The sequence below is a fragment of the Paroedura picta genome, chromosome 1 (assembly GCF_049243985.1).
Source record: "Paroedura picta isolate Pp20150507F chromosome 1, Ppicta_v3.0, whole genome shotgun sequence".
Taxonomy (NCBI): Eukaryota; Metazoa; Chordata; class Lepidosauria; order Squamata; family Gekkonidae; genus Paroedura; species Paroedura picta.
The window spans coordinates 99,724,544-99,748,397 of record NC_135369.1 but is presented as its reverse complement, the minus strand read 5'-3'; the positions used below and the strand labels follow the sequence as shown (position 1 = coordinate 99,748,397).

Here is a 23,854-nt window from a genome sequence, read left to right as displayed (position 1 = left end):
TATGAGTATCTTTAACATCAACATTAACTCTCTTTTGAAGGTAATGCAGCAGTGAAAATATACAAGCATCTGAAGGATTCCCCAGTACTGAAGTGGCTCTGTTTGTACAAGGAAATACTGTCTCTGGAGAAATCTTTATCTACTTCCTCTCTATATAAAGACCTTTAGAACATTGTGTGATAGTTCGGTTTTGTTAGAACACCCACTAAAAGTAACTATGAATGTTAGGCATTTTATGATTGAGAAGACAGAAATTTTCTGTGTTGTATGAAATCACAGTGTTTTGTGTCAGCAGTATGGAAATTTCTGGTTTAGCACAGTAGGGCATGTGCTGCCACACCATATGGCATAAAGGAAGAGTGCCTAGGGATCACAGAAGATCAGCTATCCATTTTGCACACTTACAGTTACAAAATACATCTTTACAGATATAGAAAAATGTTGGGTAAATCCGATTTGCTTTAAGAAGCAGCAACATAGACATGATATGTGAAATGTATTCCACCTAAATTTTATTTTTTAGAAAATAAAAGTACCTTTGGAAAACTGAGTGGAGGAATAGAAGGGGAAGTGGGCTGTTTTATCCTTTCCTGTCTGGACTTTCATTGCTGTCTCCTTATTGGAGAGCATATACGAGTAACAGACTGACAGACTCCTCTGAAACTATTATGTATCGCTTTACCCAGCAAAAGGGAAAGCACTGGGTTGGGACGATTTTGATCATTATTAAATTGGCTGGACGGAAGAGGGTTAAGCAGTCCTTATCCTGTTCCAGTCAAATTCTTAGCCTCCCAAGGTTGCTTTTATCAATGTTGCTAATTATGAGTTCTAGTGTGGACCCTTGGTTATTATGCATCTCCCAGCAAGAATTAACGGTGCATAAATATGAATAAGTAGTTGATTTTTTAAAGGTATAACATCAAAATTTCTTTGAGGTCCTCATGTCCTGTTAAGGTGCTTACTGTATCTTCTGCATATGTCTCATAGTTGTATAGGATCAGTTCCAACAGTGGGGACCAGTGAAGCTGCCAGAGGAAAACCTGGTGCTTCCCTTTGCATAACCATGACCGTTTATGCACTGGGAACTTCCCTCCCTCAGCTCACGTGCAGGAGCACAAATAGGGAGCAGATGAGGGGCACCGGGCCAAATGCTCCCCTGTGTGGGTTCAGGAAGAGGTGGGGCAACCTGCCACAACTAAAACTCCAGCCTGCAGCCCGGCATGAAACCTCCAGTGTGTAAACGGTCCACCTCAGACTGAAACCTCTGGCCAACATTAAGACAGCCTGGGTGAGCTTGGGGTCTGAAGAAGCATCTGGAGAGAAAATCAGAAAACCATAGCTGAATCTAAGTAAACTTAGAGCGTGAGAAATACCTGAATGGAACGCTACTTAGGAACGCCCTGTGAAATGGTAACACATGATTCTAATAAACAGCTTTTTACATCTTTATGAATGTGTAGGTTCTCCAAGTGGCAATACCATTGTTTCTTGTCCTCCAGCTACACAAATCTGTTGTCAGTCTGCAGCATAGATTAACAATAAAATATTATTGGCTGTTATATGGTGAAAGAGCCATTGTAAGGGATGTTGAAAGGTGAAACTCTCTGTAATGATGCCTAAGGGTCAAAGTATTATCATAGGCTGTGTCTTTTTCTGAGTCCACAGACTGCAATGAAGATACCTGAAACATGTGTAGGGGATCATGAACATCTCAGAAAGTTTTATGTACTGATGTACAGTTATGCACAGTTGTGTGTAGAAGAATAGGCTTCTGAAATTATAGGGAACACTGGAGTAGATCTAGGAGCAAGACATTCACAATCAATCTAAGAAAAAGGAAATTTTATTCATGTCCCCTTGCGTAAACAGCTAGCTCATTCACCCTTGCTGTAGTAACAGTTTATTCTGGCAGCTGTTCACTTTGGTTTTTTGTCATTTACAAAATGCCCCAAACATTGCATCCTAACCAGACTGCCTTGGATCCACTGGGACAAAGTTCATATGCTTCATTGACTTTGAACTTTTCCTTTCCAGAGTTTCCTTGCTGACAGCTGCACTAGGACAGATATGTTTACATCATGAGAATAGATGGCAGCTTGCAATTCAGAATTTCCATTTCCTTTTGCATTGTTCTGGAATTTCTCCTCCACCATTCCAATGTCCTGAAACTTTAGCCTACTATGCATGTTTTTCAGATTCTTCCAGTGTGCACCCTTTGTTTTGATTTAGATGAGTTGATAATAAATCTGGACTGCAGGAAGATCAGTTTCGTCTACCTGTTTACAAGGGATTTAGTCATGAGTTAAATGAATTTTCTTATCACAACTCCATTTTGTAGGCTTGTAGATTTAAACATGTGGCTGCTTCTTGTAAGGCTTCCCAGTATTTCAAAAACCATAATTGTGTTCAGGGTTAATGTGGAACTGGTTATAAGTTGCAGTGTTACTGTTTTATATACATCAAAATGCTGTGAAATCTGATCAGCTGTTTTGGCCAGCAAATAGTTTGTTCTGATTTTGTATTTTGACATTCATAATTCTGAATTTCTCAAGAGCAAGTTAATAATTCCATTGAGAGAATGGGCAATATAAACCACAAATCTTAAATCCTCAAAATGTTGGGGGAGAGTGCTGTGGAAATCTCAGCAGAAAGGTCAAATGGGATTACATTCTTCAGCATATGGTATCTATTTTTGGTTTAAGGCACTTCCGTTTATTGTTTTCCTCATATATATTTGTCTCTTCATCCTTGTAATTCTGGACTATTTATTTTCCTGTCTGTGATTTTTAGAAAGTTCACCTCAGATACAGCGATAGTAACAATAAATATAATGGCAAGGTATAAATGAAATAAATAAGGAAATATTTGTAAGCAGTAAAGAGTGAAAGTTTGAACTCTGTGTTTTCCTAATCATCATTTGTGGGATTGTAAGGCTAATTGGCTTACATAAAGAAACAAATTTAAGTTGACAATCCTATGTAGTGTACTCTAGTCTAAATCCATTGAGATCAATGGGTTTAGCCTGGAATAACTGCATAGGAATTGTACTGTAATTCCCTTTGACTTAAACAGAGATGTCAGATATACACTTAACTATCCCGTTGAAGTAACTTTAAAATGATACTTTAGGAAGGGGGGTATGTTATATGTGACAATCTTGAAAAGAAGCAGGTTTTCCTCTTCATTAGAATCGCAGAAATAACTTTTTAATCTTGTAAAGTTCAGTAAATCTTTCTTGCCTTTTTGGCCTTCTCTTATTTATGTTTTCATTGGCACTCTGATTTGAAAGCAGGAAATCATACAAAAGTGATTGTGCTGAGTATCTGAGCACAAACAGGTTTCAAAGTACATGGATTTGGCACATGGCTTTATCGTCACATATACTCTCTGTTTTATTTCCTTTGCAGTTGGTTGCCTTCATCCTAGCACCTTTATACTGCATCCTATTTCCTTCCTCTCTCAGAAATTGTAGTTCCAGCAGTCCTGCCTTTGTTTGTCCCACTTGAGTCTTTAAAATAAGAAATTTGGTTTTCATTGAGCTAAGCCCTTAATGTATCTTTTAAGAAAACATTAAGTCAGATTCTTAACCTCCCCATACCATCTCATTTTGTTAAACAATTATATCCTGCCTAACCTTTGTTCTAGCTCTGCCCAAAGCAAATTGGGAAGCTGGATGGCAGCAAAAAGTGATCCAAATGTGGCTCATAACTGTGCAAAATGACTTGCTGTTCTTTGAATTTTCTAAACTGGATTGCAAATACTTTGCATATGAGTTTCTTTGCACTACTGTTTGGGAACTGTGTTTGTGTTTGGAGAAAGATACAAATCTGCAACAAAGTGTCCCTTCCTCTCTTACAGGTGCCTAGTCTACCAAGAACAGTTTAGGAAGAAATGTTCCCAAGAGCCTTCCTTCTGGGCCTTTCTTCTATGCTAGTTGCTTGGGTTGCCTGTTTACCCACTTCAGCCCCAGTCTCAGTGTGGAAAGAGCCAGATGTTAACACAGGGCTCTAAAGTTGGTCACAGATACTTCTTCCATGTGCATTCCCACACTTGGACTCACGTGAATAAGAGCCACTTCTTATCAGCTTTCAAATGCCCCATGAAGAAGCCATAAGAGAGGAACTTTTTTCTGCCACCTGTCACTCTGGTTCAAAAGAAGCAGCAGGGTTAGATTCTAACAGCTGCCATAAGGGAAAGTAGAGGAGGTAAACTAGGATTGACGGCCACCAGCAAATCTCCTGGGATTACAGCCAATCTCCTGGCAACCAAGATCATTCTCCTGGAGGAAATGACAGCTTCCGAGGGTAGACTCTATGGCAACACATCCCCCTAAATTTCCTTGTCTCCCCCAAACTCTGCATTTCACGGGTTCCATCGCCAGGAATTTCCCAGTTGAGATTTGTCAACCTAGGTGACACATGCACTTCCAGGAAAAGTGTGAAGCAATGTGATGTGCTTGGAATAAAAATAATTTAGACATTTTAAAATTGTGTTTTCCTGCTCCATGCAGACTCAGAGCCATTTACAAAGTGAAAAACAGAAAACCATCAATACCACAAATATCTAAACCCAGATTATATTACAACCAACTAATATACCTGCCATCAATGGATGAATCCATAGGGTGTGGAGAAGGGCAGAGCAGTTGAGATCATTTCTGCTCTTGAGGGCAACAGCTCCTCCACAAGGGAAACAGGCATTGGAGACCAGAATATAGTTGAATAACTGGGTGTAATTTATTGGATGAAATAGCAAAACACTTGCACAGAAATAGCCACATGAAATGCTGGTTATTCCTATACCCAACCACACTTGTGCAGTGTATAAATCAAGGGATGGAGAGTAAGAGGAAGCAGCAAGAAGAAGAGTAGATTTTTACACTCCACTTTTCACTACCCGAGGGAGTCTCAAAGCAACTTACAGTTGCCTTCCCTTCCTTTCCCCATAACAGACACCCTGGGAAGTGGGGTTGAGAGAACTCTAAAAGAACTATGACTTGGCCAAGTTCACTCAGCTGGCTGCATGAAAAAGAGTGGGGAATCAAACTCCATTCTCCATATTAGAGTCCACCACTCTTAACCACTACACCACCCTGGCAGAGGATTGATTCTGTCTGGGGAAGACATCTGGAGCAGCAAGCATCTAGACAGCCACAGTTTCATGAGAACCCAGGGAAGGTCTGAACATTTCCCACTACATTCAGACAGGGTATTTCCCACTCCTGTTTGTGTCTTCTGTCTTGTAAGTGGGCTGAGATTGCATTAGAATCCCTTGTGTCTGCTGGCCACAAAACTAGATAATATGGGCAGGGGCAGGGAACAGCATATTGGGGGCCTAGGGGGGGGGTCTTGTGGCAATGTTCTTGGGAACTGTGGTTTGTGCAGGGAGGAAAGCATTACATAGTCTAAGCAACATTGTTATGCTAACAACACATTGCTCCTTAATTCTGAACACACACCAGCTGCATACAAACCTGGTACTAAATGGTAATGAATGCCACCAACTGCATACACCAGAGCAGCATGTAAACTTGAAATGCAACTTATTTTAAATTGCAAAGACATCTGCAGTTCTTGAAAAAAAAAAAGGGTTGCTACAGCGGGAGCAGTTTGATTTTTCAAGTGGGTTACTTGCAAGAATGTACACATCACATCTATGACCTTTCATTATAACATTTTTGTCACTATGTTTTGCAGTATCCATATGCCTGTTCAGTATTGTGGGCACAATCTAGAAAGTGGCTTCCTGTATTCTGATCCTACTACCAGATCTTCCTACAAGTGGCTATGTGCTGAATTGCTATGTAATGTGGAAACTCCATGTGACAACACATTCACATTTGTCATGTGGAAGCTGCTTGAAGCCATAGATGTTTTCAGACTGATTTTACAAAGCTGCCATACAGACTGCGTGTAATGGGTGGCTAAATTGGGGGGGGGGGATTTTGAGATGCAGTCTTGAATGTTTATAGTTTAAAACAATACAGAGTGAATAGTGTTAAATGTCAGGGAGAAAATTAACGACTCTGGAATGTATAAGTTATCCATAAACTTTCTCTGCATAGATTCAGGTGGGCAGACATGTTTGGCCTGAAGCAGTAGAACAAATTTTGAGTCCAGTGGCACCTTTAAGACCAACAGAGTTTTATTCTGGGTACAAGTTTTTGTGTTCCTGCATACTTCTTCATAGGTTTGTGTGAAACAGATGCTTATGAAGTGATCTAGACCTTCATGTCTACAGGAGCTTCCTGCTCTAATCTTAAATAACTAAAAAATTGGTCATGCCCCCTCCCCCCCCCACACACACACTCTATGCCAAGCATCTTGCCACTCATTCAAGAGAAAGTATGAGTTCCTCCTTATGTGGAGCCTGCATGAGTCTAGGCTCTGACCACTGTGTAATGAAGACACTCTCATCCTTCCTCATTGAAATTCATCCTTACAGTAACTGAAGCTGGTTTTGGTGCTGATATTGGCATGGAGAAATTCTTCAACATCAAATGCAGAGCTTCTGGCTTGGTCCCCAGTGTGGTTGTGCTTGTTGCTACGGTGAGAGCACTGAAGATGCATGGAGGTGGGCCAAATGTAAGTTGTTACACTGACTTAATAAAACAAATAATAAATCATTAGAACTCCCTTGGGTTCCAAAAAAAGGTCATCGGTTTGAGATACCGTATGTATAAACGTTTTGATTTTTAAATTGTTGGAACGGCTCATGCTGGAGCACGATTAACAGACATGCTTGTTGCACTGCCTTTCATCATGCAGACGTCCTCTGTGGCATTATCCTTGGAGATTACTTGGCTTGGACATACAAATATGGGGAGGTCTAAAAAAGATCAACACATTGGAAAGGGAAAGATTGTCTGTTTGCCATCTCCTTTCTCTTTCTCTGTCCTATCCCAGGATTCGGCCTTTATGCACTTTATTTTGCTATGGGTAAACTCTTAATGTCATAGTTTCAGCTCCCATGTTCATGCCGCCAGTTCTCACCCCTCTGCTTGCTATTCTCTCTGCCCTCCAGCTGTGCTAGGCTAACTATGGACTCATTAGAGCCAGTCAAATATTTTTGATTTTGTATGAGAGTTATTGAAATTTACAGAATTCAAAAGTATTTTCACTTGGTCTCTTCAGCATCTTTTGATCTGAATCACAGCAGCACGCAAGGGTTGAGCTCTCTTTCTTTTGCAGCATTTTTCCATTTTTTTCAACCTGTCAACCAAGCATGCAGCCTGGCTTTCATCTTAGATGACTTCATTCCTTATACTTAATGTCGTGTTGGAGTTGGAGCCTGATGATTCTGTCTGTTTCTCTCAGCTTTTGCATACTCTTCCACTGGCTGGTGCTGTCGGTGATCCAGTCGCCTTCCATTTGTGCAGAATTTTGATTCTTAGGTCATCTAGTATGCTGGCCCTCTATCATATATAGTTAGTATGCTGTTCCCTTGAGGGCCTCCCTTTCTACTTTTGCACCTAACGTAATGTCTGTAGCTGCTAAGGGTTTCATCTTTGCCTCCCCTGCTTTTCTTTTTGCACATTCTCACTTCTAAACCCTCCATTCCCTACAGTAGTGGTCCCCAACCTTTTTATCACCGGGGACCACTCACCGGGGACCACTCAACGCCTTTTACTGAGGCCCAGTGCGTGTGTGTGTGTGTGGGGGTAGTTTACTCCTCTACTCTCAACCACTGCCCTAACGCTCTCTGATTGCTATGGTAATGTTTAAACATCCCTTCAAAATAAGATACAGACACGCCACAACAATGAACATAAGGAACATTTTATTTTCATGGAAATTTTAACTCATGACAATGACAAATCAATGGGAACCCTGAGCTTGTTTCTCTGCAACAAGATAGTCCCATCTGGGAGTGATGGGAGACAATGACACCCAAAGTGTGTTGTAAAGGGCCGGGGGGGGGGGGGAGAGAAGGCGTCCTTCGGGGCCCACCTCCAATTAGTTGAAGGACCACATGTGGTCTGCGGCCCACAGGTTGGGGATTGCTACGCTACAGGATTTACTTCTCTGCTTCATACTTGGACTTCCGTATTCATACTGAATCTCCCACACAGAATGCATGTCCTGCCCCTTCTATCTCTCCCTTTTAAAGATCCTTCCGCTAATTGCCTTTTCTGCTTAATATTTCGCAAACTCGCTCTCTTACTTGCAGCATGATCCTAACAATGTTTACCCAGAAGTAAAGTCTCATTGATTTCAATGGCACCTTCTGCTACGTGAGTATGTTTTGGAATGCAGCTCTGATATTATTTCTTACACCTTGCAATCTTCCAGAGACATATAGGCTGGCTAGAAACAAGTAGGTCTTTTGCAACTAACCCCTGAATCCCACAGTTTTTTAGGACTCTGGAATATATTTCTTGTACAGAAACAACCCCACCCCCACCACCTCATAAGAACTTGGGCAAAGTAAGACTATTTTGAATATTTACATGCAGACTGAGTACAACCATGGAAACTTGTGTTAGCTTCTTGGTTTGGCCAAATGAAACACTGAAGTCCCAGCATGGGAAACAGCTGGCTGTGCAGTTCATAAGCTGGAAACTATTTTTTCTAGTACTTTAATACTCCTAGCTCGTTCCCTTTCCCTAGCTTTCCAGTTGAGATATAAAGTTGGATCTAGGGAATTAATGTATTAGACTTTATTGACTTTTTGTACTTTCTTATTTACATACTTTGAAAATGGCCAAATTCAGCGTAGCAGATTTATACCTCCTCCTCTCCCCCCCCAGTACGTGGCATGATTTCCTAACAAAGCCACTCATGCCCTTCTCTCTCTCCTTCCTTCCTTCCTTCCTTCCTTCCTTCCTTCCTTCCTTCCTTCCTTCCTTCCTTCCTTCCTTCCTTCCTTCCTTCCTTCCTTCCTTCCTTCCTTCCTTCCTTCCTTCCTTCCTTCCTTCCTTCCTTCCTTCCTTCCTTCCTTCCTTCTTGTGTCTATTAAAGTTTGAAAAGGAAACTTAATAAGTCTGAAATGATGTGTTATTCCACTTCCAGATTGTGAAGGGCAGGATTTTAAATGACATTAGGACATTTCCCAATCTCCACCTGACAGGTTGAACTCAAGTTGTTTCTAAATGCAGTTTTTTAAATACACATGAAGGAATTCATTGCAGCCAAATTAGGGTTGCTGTCTGCTACAGTGATACTGCTCTTCCCTCTGCTACTGTTGAGGTTATGCTCTAGGAATGCCTTTGCACACCTAGGACTTCACAGGAAAATAGGCTGAAACACTAACTTTTATTTAAATCCTGGGACAGTAAGGATGATCCGAAAAAGGGGATTGAGATTATTTGTAAGCAGAACACACAGCATTTGCTGGGCTCATATATTGATTGACAGTTACTGGATGCAGAGAGCTATAATCAGCCAAGCTTTTAAAACTCTTTAGAGGATCTTTGGTTTCCCCACAACTTCAGGAATCCCACTGTACATGGATAGTCTCTGAGGCAGATACGGTCTCCTCCTAAGTACTGACTAATTTAGACTGCTTTCCTTAAAAGCCAGGCTCTAAGAATTGTATGTTTCCCTAAGAAAGGATTCTACTCCTCACCTAACTCTTTAGAGGCACAAATCCTATCTGACAGTTTTCTGGAATGTCTTCTCCATCCCCCACACACACACAAACACACAATCTGGCTCTTGCAGCATTGCATAGATCCTACCTGGCTGTTAACTGCTCTGCACACACATGAAAAAGGCAGATGGGGGATTGGTGGTTGATATAAAGAAGCAGAACTTTTCCCCATCTGTCACACCATCCTAACCGAATAATGTGAATGCAATAGTAGGAGAAATTGATTGATTGGGAGCATTTTTATCTTACTTTTCTCTGAAGACCAAACTAAAAGTAGAAGGAAATGGCAAATAGTATGCACAGATCTCTCTAAGTTTTCACTTTCCCTTGCAGTCCCTCCTCTTGAGCAATTTTCCCCCAACTGAGCTTTTTTTGCTCTCATGGCCTGGCAAAGAAATTCATTTTACAGTTGGGAAATGAGCATAAAAGCCACGGGCAAAAGAAAGTTGAAGACCTTGCACCCTGTATTTCTTCCCTGAACATGCCTGTTTACACAGTCATGTTATTAAGCAAACCTGCCTGACTCTGCTACAAAATGGAAGCATAAAACACGTCTAAATAGTAGTGGTTATATTTTAGGTGTGTAGCTGAGAATATAGATTTCTGCACTGTTTTGTTGGTATGGAGGTTGCCAAAACACATCACAATAATATAATTTGTTTGCCAAAATACAGTAATTTGTGAATGAAAGAAGCCCAGTGAAACAATACATGGCAAGTTAGAACAAATTTCCACTTGTTAACATTTTGTGTGTTAGCATTTAAAGATGTATATAAAATGCTGCTCTTAGAAATATGTCAAATATGCTAGGCTACCTCAAAATCTGGAATCATGAAACATGTTTGGTAATGGTCCAAATTATTAGGCTTTTGTTTGTTAACTACTTGTTTGTGATTTTAGGTAACAGCAGGTGCCCCTCTTAAGAGAGAATACACAGAAGAGGTAAGAAAGTTTGCTGCAGAATGTACAACACATTTTAATAAATAAATCCCTGTTACAGTAGTTGGAAATTTGCAAACCATAAGGTAAGACAGGAATTAAGTGTACTAACAAGAATCTGACCCCTCAGTAGGTGCAACCAAATGTATTGCAGCTAACATTCAATATTCTAGTTATGAAAACAAAACACAACTGAGTATAACTGCAACTGCTTAATGGATTTGTTTTAAGAGAACAAATTTGTCCAGGCCTCTGTTTAGAAACTGTGCGCTATGGTCCCGTTATTATTTATGAGTTTATGGTTGGTTTTCTCACTACAAAAGCATTGTTTATTTTTGATATCACAGCGGTGTTTGTTATTCCTGCTTTGATAATCTAGCCAGTGCAGATTGCCTTATTTCCATGTTTCCCATCTCAGCAAGCAGGATGCTCTTTAGGTCTCACCTTCCTGGTTGTTTTTCTCTGGGCTGAACATGTGGCATTCACTGCTGCTTTTTGACGTCATGAGTTTGATGGAAATAGATTTCCTATCCACAAAAGTCATGTCACAAATACATAGGGAGACATGTATACTGGTAGTACTTGGCTTTGCCTAATGTGTGCATAGAACTAACAAGATACAGTGACACAGAGAGCCTTGTGTAACAGGCTGCTCCAAGCAATTTGATAGGTTAGCTTCAGCTGAATCATAGAATCATAGAAACATAGAGTTGGAAGGGGCCATACAGGCCATCTAGTCCAACTCCCTGCTCAACGCAGGATCAGCCCAAAGCACCCTAAAGCATCCAAGAAAAGTGTGTATCCAACCTTTGCTTGAAGACTGCCAGTGAGGGGGAGCTCAGCACCTCCTTAGGCAGCCTATTCCACTGCTGAACTACTCTGACTGTGAAATTTTTTTTCCTGATATATATCGCTGTACTTGTAGTTTAAACCCATTACTGTGCGTCCTTTCCTCTGCAGCCAACGGAAACAACATCCTGCCCTCCTCTAACAACCTTTCAAATATTTAAAGAGGGCTATCATGTCCTCTCTCAACCTCCTTTTCTCCAGACTGAACATTCCCAAGTCCCTCAACCTATCTTCATAGGGCTTGGTCCCTTGGCCCGAGATCATCCTCGTTGCTCTCCTCTGTACCCTTTCAATTTTATCTACGTCCTTCTTGAAGTGAGGCCTCCAGAACTGCACACAGTACTCCAGGTGTGGTCTGACCAGCACCATATACAATGGGACTATGACATCTTGTGATTTTGATGTGATACCAAAACCAAAAAAGGAACACAACCCAACCTTTACAAGTGGGAACCCAGAAGTTGAGCTGTACAATAAAATATTATAAAAACAGTAATTATTTATTGTGGTGCACAATTTAAAAACAGAATAAAAACTACATAAAAACTATACAGAACTAACTGCATATAAGACCAAACGCATTTCAACCCTACTGGGTCTTCTTCAGTGGTCAGAATTATAACAATACACTCTAAATACAAAGTCTGAACTAATTATAAAATGTAGCTGAGTGGGATCCTGGAAAATAATGAAAAATATCAGGATGTCCCCATACATACCTTCGCTATTATATAATTCAGCGTTTGGTCTTATGTGCAGTTAGTTCTGTATAGTTTTTATGTAGTTTTTATGTAGTTTTTAAATTGTGCACCACAATAAATAATTACTGTTTTTATAATATTTTATTGTACAGCTCAACTTCTGAATTCCCTTTTTGATGTGATGCCCCTGTTGATACAGCCCAAAATGGCATTCACCTTTTTTACCGCTGTATCACACTGCCTGCTCATGTTTAGCTTACAATCCACAAGTACCCCAAGGTCTCATTCACACACAGTGTTACCTAGAAGTGTATCCCCTATCCAGTGGGCATGCTTTTCATTTTTCTGACCCAGATGTAGAACTTTACACTTATCTTTATTAAATTGCATCTCATTTGCCCATTTTTCCATCGTGTTCAGATCTTGTTGAACTCTGTCTCTATCTTCCGGAGTATTTGCCATTCCTCCCAATTTGGTGTCATCTGCAAACCTGATGAGTAGTCCCTCTACCCCCTCATCTAGATCATTAATAAATATGTTAAAAAGTACCGAACTGAGCACCAAGCCCTGAGGTACCCCGCTACTCACCTCCCTCCAGTTCGATGAAACACCATTGACAACAGCTCTTTGAGTGCGATTCTCTAACCAATTCCCTATCCACCTAACTATCTGAAAATCCAGATTGCAGTCCTTCAATTTATCCATCAGAATATCATAACCTTATCAAAAGCTTTACTAAAATCCAAGTAAACGACATCAACCGAATTTCCACAATCCAGCAAACCTGTTACTTGGTCAAAGAAGGAAACCAGGTTGGTCTGACAGGACCTGTTGGAGACAAATCCATGCTGACTTCCCTGGATCACCAAGTTGTCCTCCAGATGTTTGCAGATCGCTCCCTTTAATATCTGCTCCATTATCTTCCTCATAACAGAGGTTAGACTCACTGGTCTGTAGTTTCCCGGGTCATCCTTCCTCCCTTTTTTGAAGATTGGAATAACGTTTGCTCTCTTCCAGCTGAGCTGAGAAAGACTTTAGAACTGAATTCTGAGGAGGAGATTTCATTTGGAATTCAGCCCTGACTGAGATCAGTTTAAAACTGACCAAAGAACTGGGGAAGTTGGCAGGGATGAGTGGGTAGATAGATGGAGACTCCCATTTGGGCCAAGGAAAAGAGAGAGATCTTGTAGCAAAAGAAGGAATTTCCATACCCAATCAAATGGGAAGTAAACTCTGAAGAATGTAAAGATCCCTGGTCTGGTGTGGTTAGAAACTGAATTTAGAAACCTTAAGAGTCAGTTAAAAACTCAAGATGAGAACTGGTGTTCCAAGATTAGAGGTTTGGGCCTGGAAAGTGTGTACCAGCATTCTGGAAACCAAAAGGGTCAGAGAATGCTCAAAGAAAATGTGCTGGAGTATTTGGAAAACATTAGACCAAAAGCCTCTAACTTAAAGATTTTAAGTAACTCTGAATAGCTTAAGAAACTCACATTAGCTTGAAACATAAAAACTAAAGTCTGTGCAAGTAGTAGTTTTACATCAGAAATTTAAACCCCTGATTTCACCTGACCTTTCCCCTCAATTTTGAATAAAATATTTTGTTGATTTAGAATATAGAAATGAGTGCAAGTTAAAGGGGACCCCCAAAACCTTCCCTCAGGTTCCTGAACTAAGCACAGCCAAAATATTATACTTTGACAGGATGGGACAGCCAGAGTTATTCAGAAAAGAAGAAAACACATTACTAGGGTGGCTCAGTCAGAGAGGGAAAGAAAAATGGAGGGAAAATCTTGCCTCTGAGGGAGTAAAGTTGGACGAGAGTATCATACCTTGATTACAGCAGATGCCATTATTATGGTGGTGCTTGAGTAAGTCCCATCAGTGGTTCTCCTTAAACATAAAAAAATGGCCCAGAACACCTAGCCACAGTGATCCATGCAACAGTCACCTCTAAGCCAGACTTCTCTAACTCGCTCTACACAGGCCTACTGTTAACTTTGATCCAGAAACTACAGCTGGTCCAGAATGTAGTGGCCAGGGTTCTCACACCAATACCATGGAGGTCCCACATACAGCCCTTTCAACAACAGCTGCACTGGTTACCAGTCAAATTCCGTATCAAACTTAAGGTTTTGGTAATGACCTCCAAGGCCATACGCAGTCTGGGCCCAATGTACCTGAGGGACCACCAGTTTGGTGCAGTCGTTAGGAGTGTGAACTTCTAATCTGGCATGCCGGGTTCAATTCTGCACTCCCCCACATGCAGCCAGCTGAGGGACCTTGGGCTTGCCACGGCACTGATAAAACTGTTCTGACCGAGCAGTGATATCAGGGTTCTCTCGGCCTCACCTACCTCACAGGGTGTCTGTTGTGGGGAGAGGAAAGGGAAGGCAACTGTAAGCCGCTTTGAGCCTCCTTTGGGTAGAGAAAAGCGGCATATAAGAACCAACTCTTCTTCTTCTTTGTTCTTCTTCTTCTTTCTGCCTATCCCCCTCAAAGATCTCTGCACTCCACCACCTCTAACTGGCTAGCGATCCCTGGCCCCAAGGACGTCTACTTGTCCTCAACCAGGGCCAGAGCTTTCTCTGTCCAGGCCCCCACTGGTGGCATAAGCTCCCAGAGGAGATCAAGTCCCTAATGGAACTAAAACAATTCTGCAGTGCCTGCAAAAGTGAGCTCCTCCACCAGGCATTTGGTTGAGGTCGACCGAAGCTAAACAGCATCTACTGGGCCCCCAAACCTCCATCCCTCGAACCCATACAACTGAACTGACCAACCATGGGTCTGTTAGATGGTTTACTCTGTTACAATGTTAACTTCTTTGTTTATTGTTATTATTACTGTTGCCTTTCATTCGTTATCATCACTAAGTTTGATATATTGTTCTTGTTTATGTTTCATGTGAATTGTCCTGAGCCTTAGGGGAGGGCGGTATATAAATGTAATAAATAAATAAATAAAAGGCATGTAAACCAGGAAAGTAATGTTCTTTTTGTAAAGACTCATGTCCCAGCACTATCCTGATTCTTTCTCCCCCATCACACTCAGGTTTTGTGCTGTTTCCTCCCCAACACTCAACTGGTTCTTTTTCCTCTCCCCACATATTAACCCAGTCCTTGGCCTGGAGCCCTGTGTACCTCTAGGGAATCCATAGAAAGCATTGTAGAATCTTTATGTGATCTTCCAGGATGGTCAGAGATAGGCTTTACTGCTCTGGAAGCTTGCCACACTACTGCCAGGCTTCTGTAAGTCACAAATGTGTATCCTTCTACCAGCCACTGCCAGTCTACAGTTAAGTGTTTTTGAGATCTGTGTATTAGCAGAATCAGTCTTGTGACACAAGTGTAATAGTCTCAGAATTTTTCAGTAGAATGGACTTTGTGCTTCAGTCATTGAATGGTTTTCATCTTTCTGTCCTGGATGTGACCATCCTGATACTGGTGGTATGTAGAACAGAGCCACCTCTAAAGTACGGGACAAACTTTAGTTAGGAAATATCAAGCAGAAATGTCTTTATTAAATGCATTTGCCATATAAACCCTTTAGGTGGAGCTGTGGGTTAGAGTAGGGGAAGCTGGGCAATTAGCCCTGTACAATTTTCAGCATCTTCTTTTTCTTTGCCCTGGATGTTTTCGGCAAGCATTTTGACAGTCATTTTAATGATTGTAATAGTTGTCCTACTTGCTGCCATGCTGTTGGCTTGGTGGTTGGAAATAAATGTGCTATGATGTTCAGCATGGCTTAATTTAAGCCATAGCACTGAGGGATCACTACCTTCAGATGAATATAGTCTTTCTATTAGCTTTGAAAAATGAAACTAAATTGTGTATTAGTTTCCAATAACATTTGGCTTTCTTTCCTTGTAGAACCTCAAGCTGGTGTCTGATGGCTGCAGTAATTTGCGAAAACAAATAGAAATTGCACAGCTCTTTGGTGTTCCAGTTGTGGTTGCTTTAAATGTTTTCAGGTAAATTGAATCATCCTTTATTCAGCTGAGAAGTTAACCCCACATACTAAGTGCATGGTGTTAGAACACACAGTTCTAGTGCCATCGCATTACCTTTATCTCCTCATCTCTGTGTTGATTATCTTTTTATTGTAAGTGGTAACATGCAGCTTGGCATTAAAATCCCTGTGGTTGAATTGTCATTCAGCCAGCCAAGGATTTTGAATGGTATCTTGAAAGTGATTTATTCCAAGTACCTCCATATTATGTTTGTTTGCTCCTTTGTTTGTGACAAAAGCAAATATACAATTTTTATTTTATTTAAACTAGTGATCCCCAACCTGTGGACCACGGACCACATGTGGTCCTTTGACTAATTGGAGGTGGGCCCCAAAGGACGCCTTCCCCCCCGGCCCTTTACTTCATCCCCCCCAGCCCTTTACAACACACTTCATTGTTGTGGCGTGTCTGTATCTTATTTTGAAGGGATGTTTAAACATTACCATAGCGATCAGAGAGCGTTAGGGCAGTGGTTGAGAGTAGAGGAATAAACTACCCTCCCCCACCGGGCCTCAGTAAAAGGCGTTGAGTGGTCCCCGGTGAGTGGTCCCCGCCGGTGAGTGGTCCCTGGTGATAAAAAGGTTGGGGACCATTGATTTAAACCATTTGTAAGTTCACCTTTATGCCAGTTAAATGGACCCACAGTGAATAGCAACAATGAAATCAGTACAAAATAGAATAATTTTTAATATAACAATGAGCAGAAGAAAAGCCACTTAGAAAATAAAATTTAGCAGCGATCACAGTCTTTCTAGATATGCACCAATTACCTTGGGGAGCCAAAGACTTTTCAAAACTGCAAGATAGATGTAAATATTCTCATTTTCTCTAGGAATGTTTTCCATAACACAGGGGTGATTAATCTTTAGTTCTTCACTTATAAATTCCTTAAGTCAGTCAACCATGTAATGAGGGAGGGGAAAATCTTCAAACTGAAATAGGAATTCAGAGGTACCAGTAACATAAGCTATTAATGTTTTTGTTTATAATCAGGTATATAACACTTCCAGTGGAAGGCCTAAAGATTAAATGGAAAGCTACATTTTTAAAGAGTCTTTGTTTATCATTTTCATGTATAGTCCTCTTCCTCACTGGTATCCAAGGTGGATTACAAGTAGAATCATAGAGTTGGAAGGGACCTCATGGGTCATCTAGTCCAACCCCCTGCACTATGCAGGACACTCACATGCCAATCGCTCATCTATTGTAATCCGCCACCCCTTTGCCTTCACAGAATCAGCCTCTCCGTCAGATGGCTATCTAGCCTCTGTTTAAAAATTTTGAAAGATGGAGAACCCACCACCTCCTGAGGAAGCTTGTTCCACTGAGAAACTGTTCAAACTGTCTTTGTTGCCCTTCTCTGGACACGTTCCAATTTGTCAACATCCCTCTTTAATTGGGGTGCCCAAAACTGAACACAGTACTCCAAGTGAGCCAAACCAGACCAGAGTAAAATGGTACCATCACCTCCCGTGATCTGGACATGATACTCCGTTTGATACAGTGTATCCGTTTGATTGATGTATTTGGTTTTTCCTACCTAAATGCAGAACTTTACATTTGTCCCTATTGAACTTCATTTTATTCAGTTTAGCCCACTTCTCGAGCCTATCAAGATAATCCTGTATTCTGTTGCTGTCTTCAGTTGTGTTTGCTACCCCTCCCAATTTAGTATCATCTGCAAATTTAATAAGTATCCCCTCTAATCCCTCATCCAAATAATTTATAAATATGTTGAACAACACAGGCCCCAGGACAGATCCTTGGGGTACTCCACTTGTCACTCATTTCCAAGAAATGCTGAACCATTAACAAGTACCCATTATAGTAGTCCAGCCTTGAGATGACCATCGCATGGATCCATGTGGCCAAATCAACAGGGCCAAGGTAAAGGACCATATTTTGAGTTAAGTGGAGTTGGTTGAACATCTTCTCCAGCAATAAAGGTCGACCAAGTGTCACCCTTAAGCTCTTAACTAAGTTCGAAAAAGTCAGCTAAAACTCCCCAAACAACATGTCCTCCCATCTTCTTGTGATTCAGTTTCAACTTGTTTACCCTTTTTAATTTAAAGCTGTCGTGGTTGAACATAAGGGGAAAGGCAGTCTCAAAGATAAGAACCAGGATAATGCCGAGGCCATGAAGGGCGTTGAAAGTCTTACTAATTTCTCTTTACAAACTGCTGCTTAGTAGTATAGACTACTGTATTCATTTGTTGTTGTTATTATTGTTAGTTGCAAAGTCGTGTCTAACCCATCGCGACCCCATGGACAAAGATCCTCCAGGACTTCCTGTCCTCTACCATTCCTCAAAGTCCATTTAAGTTTGTACCAACTGCTTCAGTGACTCCATCCAGCCACCTCATTCTCTGTTGTCCACTTCTTCTTTTGCCCTCAATCGCTCCCAGCATTAGGCACTTCTCCAGGAAGTCCTTCCTTCTCGTGAGGTGGCCAAAGTATATGAGTTTCATCTTCAGGATCTGGCCTTCTAAAGAGCAGTCGGGGTTAATCTTCTCTAGGACTGACCGATTTGTTTGCGTGCAGTCCAAGGGACTCATAAGAGTCTTCTCCAGCGCTAGAGTTCAGGCCTCAAGTCTTTGACGCTCGGCCTTACTTATGGTCCAACTTTCACAGCCATACATTGCAACTGGGAAGACCATAGCCTTGACTAGACGCACTTTTGTTGGCAGGATGATGTCTCTGCTTTTTAGGATGCTGCCTAGATTTGTCATAGCTTTCCTCCCCAGGAGTAAGCGTCTTTTAATTTCTTTGCTGCAGTTCCCATCTGCAGTGATCTTGGAGCACTGGAAAATAAAATCTGTCACTACCTCCATTTCTTCCCCATCTATTTGCCAGGAATTGAGAGGGCTAGATGCCATGATCTTAGTTTTCTTGATGTTGAGTTTCAAGCCAACTTTTGCACTCTCCTCCATCACCCGAATCAAGAGGCTCTTTAGTTCCTCTTCACTTTCTGCCATTAGAGTGGTATCATCTGCATATCTGAGGTTGTTGATATTTCTCCCTGCAATCTTGATCCCAATTTGTGACTCCTCTAACCCTGCCTTTCTCATGATGTGCTCCGCATACAAGTTAAATAGGCAAGGCGACAGTATACAACCTTGCCAAACTCCTTTCTCAATTTTGAACCAATCAGTGATTCCATGCCTGGTTCTCACTGTTGCTTCTTGACCTGCATATAGGTTTCTCAAGAGACAGATAAGATGCTCTGGTATTCCCATCTCTTTAAGAACTTGCCACAATTTGTTGTGCTCCACACAATCAAAGTCTTTAGCATAGTCAATGAAGCAGAAGTAGATGTTCTTCTGGAACTCCCTAGCTTTCTCCATGATCCAGTGTATGTTGGCAACTTGATCTCTGGTTCCTCTGCCTCTTCGAAATCCTGCCTGTACTGTATTAATTTGAACCAAGGTTCAATGTGTTCAGCTGTATTATTTTTGGTTTAGGGTTCAAACTCTGGAATATATGATGTAAGTACACAAGAAAAGTTCCTCTTTGAAAAACACATTTCCCTCATCGCTGAGAAATTTTGAATTGCATGGAGGAGTTTATAGTGTAATCCACCCAACTGAAAATGATACTCCAGCTTGGATGTCTGTTCAGGAACAGAACATGCTGTAGAGGTATCTGAAGCACTGGGTGATCCTCGATGATATGAGATAAGAGAGCTACTTATTAAAGCTTCTGTTCTTGAGGGGTTTTTCCCCAAACAGCTTGGGCAAAACTGTTACTTGCTCTCTACTTTAAAAACCCTCACTTGACTGGCCAATGTTAGGCCCATTTAAAACAAAGCAAAGAAGGTTGACAAAGAAACTGCATGGTTTCCTGGGTGATCCATCTGCCCTTGACTCGTTCCAGTCTAACGTCAGGCCTGGATATCTACCTACCTACCTACCTACCTACTTTTATTTGTTTGTATGCCGCCCTCCCCTGAGGCTCAGGATGGTTTACATAGAACTTAGCAAACAGGAAACAGTACAGATAACTTAATAGTTGTAAACAGTAACAATACAGTGATGACAATAGAACAATGGAACAGTGGAACAGTAGAACAATTGTGAGAATAGTAATTTAACTACAGCGTACTTACGGCCCCCTGGGTTGGACAAATTGGTGGTGGTTTTCATGGGAGGAAGGTTCGGGGGCCAATGGAAGTTGATTTGTTCAGGTCAACCTCAACCAAATGCCTGGTGGAGGAGCTCCCTTTTGCATGCCCTGCAGAATTGTTCAAGTTCTGTCAGGGCCCTGATCTCCTCTGGGAGCTCGTTCCACCAGGTTGGGGCCAGGAAGGAGAATTCTCTGGTCCCTGCTGAGGTCAAGCAAGCTTCCCTGGGGCCAGGGATCACAAGCACTTGGAGGTAGCGAAGTGTAAAGCTCTTTCAGGGGTGTAGACAGAAAGGTGGTCCCTCAGGTATACTGGGCCCAGACCATGTATGGCCTTAAGGTGATTACCAAAACAAAGATGCCCTGAGCTATGATAGACAAACTCTGCCTTCTTATTTATGAGGGACATTCAATTTTGTTATATTTACTGGATCTCTCAGTTACCTTTGAACCAGATGAACACTCAGTTTTATGTTTGATGAATATGTTTGATGAAGCCATCAAACATATTCCCCTGTGGTAGCCAATAGGCCCCTAGGTCCCGGCGAAACAACAGGACTTTATCTGTGAAAAAGTTCACTAATGCCTCACAGCCAAGACCTGATTGACTGTTATTTTGGCACCCTTTCTCAAGGGCGGTCAATCAAACTACCCTAAATAACTGGGCCAGGCCGGAGCTCATGGACGCTGTAGAGGCAGCATAAAACTCTTGTTTAGCTACCTTAACCACCATCTCATATGCCCTCATAAGCACGCAATAGGATGTTCTTGCAGCTTCATTGCAAGATTTCCTCACCACTCAATCTAGCCTTCTAAATTCCCTCTTCCTCTCCCTTAGCTCCCTCATATACCAAGAAGCCAGTTTGAGGCAGTGGCAGAGAGGGTGCCTGGGAGTGATCTTCTCAATAGCAGCAGTCAACCAGGACTGCCAGTCTTCAGCCAGTGAATTGCTGGGAGGCATCAGGGCCCGCCGAGCATTCAGAAATCCAGTCAGATCCATCAGTCTCCGTGGGTGAGCTGAAATACGCCCGCTGCCCACACAGGGAAGGGGTAGTATCCTGAGCCGGGCCTTCAGTGCATAGTGGTCTGACCATGGAAGGGGGGACCATTGCCTTCAGATCCACCTCTACCCAGCACCAAAGACCAGACTGAATGTGGCCAGCCTGATAGGTGGGTCCAGTAACGAATTGGGAGAACCCTAACATCACCATGGTAAAATCAGGTCCAAACTAGACCCAGAGGCAAGCAGATCAGTGTGGACATTGAAGTCCCCCAGGATTAAGAGCCTGGGGTACTGCAGTGTCCAAGCTGTCACCGCCTCTAGGAGGCTTGACAGGCTAGCTGGGCGAGCATTGGGTAGATGGTAAACCACCCAAAGAGCCAAGGGCTTTGTCAGCCAGGGTTTCATTAAACCCTGGGGTTTCTTAACTTCCCTGGAAGGGTTTCCCGAATGAGTGGGTATTAATTTTTATATATATATTTAAAAATTGTTAAACATTTATCTGGTGGCCAGTGATGGGCCAGGAGAGGTACTGGGTGGGTGGGTGCACAGCTATGTTTCTTAACCACTTCTGGGGTTTCTCAAAGCCTGAAAAATGATTCAGGGGTTTCTCAATGATAAGAACGTTGAGAAAGGTTGCGTTAAATCTTTAGAAATAAGACCTTCAACTACACCAGCTTCACAGCTAACAAAGCAACATTTCAAGCACACATTTAAAGCATAGACTGTGAAAGGGATGCCAAATGCCTTGCTAAAGTTAGATAGCCTGAAACAACAGGGAAAGGCAGACTTCCGAGTGTGCAAGCGAAATAATAGATCCCGTTCTTGCTAGTATAGTTTTTGTTTCTACTGCTCCCTTCTTCCAGACGGTTCTTAATTGTGAGGTAATTATATTTGTTTAAATTTTATTTAAAACCTTTCTTCTAGTCAACTTAACTTGAAATTGTCTCTGACTTAGGAACTGTTCCTCCAGTGAAATGTTGATTCTTTCAGTGAGTTGTTGGTTTCTAGAACCTAAAGTAAGAGGACAAACCAGTCAGGTCTTGCATGCAGTTGCCAGGATCCAGTATGTCAGGCACCAGCAGCAACTGGACATCTGAGTTTTCCACCCCAGTGCATGCTATCTAACAGATTGAACCATTGGAGCATTGAAAATGTATATGTGACATAGATCCTCTAGCATCCTGTGTACACTCTTCCCGAACAGCTACTTTTCTCCAATATACATAAGCACACTTAACAAATATGACTGGTGAAGTAGTAAATGGAATAACCCTCTCGTTGCCAGGACGGACTCTCCTGCGGAGATTGATTTGGTCTGTGAGATTGCCAAGCAGTCTGGAGCCTCTGATGCTGTTCCTTGCAATCATTGGTCTGATGGAGGGAGAGGAGCTGTGGAGTTGGCTCAGGCCGTAAGAAGAGCTACTAATCAGCAGAATGCATTCCGATATCTGTATGACCTGGAGGTAAGAGGGATTGATGCTGCCACACCAAAACAAACAAACAGACCAAAAAATACAAAGGGAAAGATCTCTTGGGTAAAGAATACCCAACAGCAAATGCAGCATGTTGGTATGCAAGAAGCGTTTCAGGAAGCACCCCATAGCAAAGTACACTACTCCCATGGGATACGATGTTTGCTTGTGTTCTTTGTGAAATTTATTTTTAAATATCTCCAGTTACGCAGCCTCTCCTATCAGTAGAGATCCAAAACATTTGAAAAATTAGGGCTTTGAAAACATGTGGTTGAAATGTTTTTTACAAAAAATATTCTTACCCATTCTGTTGGATTTTATCTCATTTTGATCCCTCCTGTTTTCTAGGGAGCTCATAGCAGCTCACACAGTGTCCCCCTTTCTTCATTTTATCCCCACACCAACCCTATGAAGAGCCAGTTTGGTGTAGTGGTTAGGAGTGTGGACTTCTAATCTGGCATGCCAGGTTTGATTCTGCATTCCCCCACATGAAGCCAGCTGGGTGACCTTCGGCTCGCCACAGCACTGATAAAGCTGTTCTGGTCGAGCAGCAATAGGTCTCTTTCAACCTCACCCACCTCACAGGGTGTCTGTTGTGGGGAGAAGAAAGGGAAGGCGAATGTAAGCCGCTTTCAGCCTCCTTCGGGTAGGGAAAAGCGGCATATAAGAACCAACTCTTCTTCTTCTTCTTCTAAAGTAGGCTGAGTGAGAGCAACTGGCTCAAGGTCATCAAGTGAGTTTCTGTGAGAGTGTTTGAGAGAGAGCAAGGCTGCTCTTCTGCAGTATAGAGACTAGATAAAAGCCTGAATGGGAGCTCAGTGTCTGAAGAGACCTCGAAGATGTGTCTTTTGTTGCCAGAAATAATGGGGCTTTAGGTACTGGACTATTTCTTTATCTCTGTGTTTGTTCATTTAGGCACCCAAGACAGTTAACCATAAAAGCTCTCTGCTCAGCAAATGCCAGCTTGCTCGTGGTCCTGACCCAAAAGAAACCAGAGCCAGGGCTTTTTTGGTCCTAGCTCTAGCCTTTTGGAATGAGGTGCCTGAATGAAGGGTTAAATGGCTGGCAACCATTTAAACCTAACAACTGAAGAGTAAGGTAAAGGTATCCCCTGTGCAAGCACCGGGTCATGTCTGACCCTTGGGGTGACGCCCTCCAGCGTTTTCATGGCAGA

At 42.0% G+C, this 23,854-nt stretch overlaps 1 protein-coding gene across 6 annotated transcripts in view; it reads left to right on the top strand.

The window, feature by feature from the left end:
• The window catches only part of MTHFD1L (methylenetetrahydrofolate dehydrogenase (NADP+ dependent) 1 like), a 188,879-nt gene that overhangs the window by 95,714 nt on the left and 69,311 nt on the right, over positions 1–23,854 (top strand). For 5 of the 6 annotated variants that reach the window (XM_077349937.1, XM_077349954.1, XM_077349969.1 and 2 more), the window contains 4 exons: positions 6,445–6,584; positions 10,492–10,533; positions 15,947–16,047; positions 22,494–22,671. In XM_077349937.1, coding sequence (XP_077206052.1) covers positions 6,445–6,584; positions 10,492–10,533; positions 15,947–16,047; positions 22,494–22,671 — 461 coding nt within the window. Of the gene's footprint in view, positions 1–6,444; positions 6,585–8,169; positions 8,234–10,491; positions 10,534–15,946; positions 16,048–22,493; positions 22,672–23,854 lie in introns of those variants that run through there. The other variant, XR_013233610.1, reaches the window with a different exon arrangement.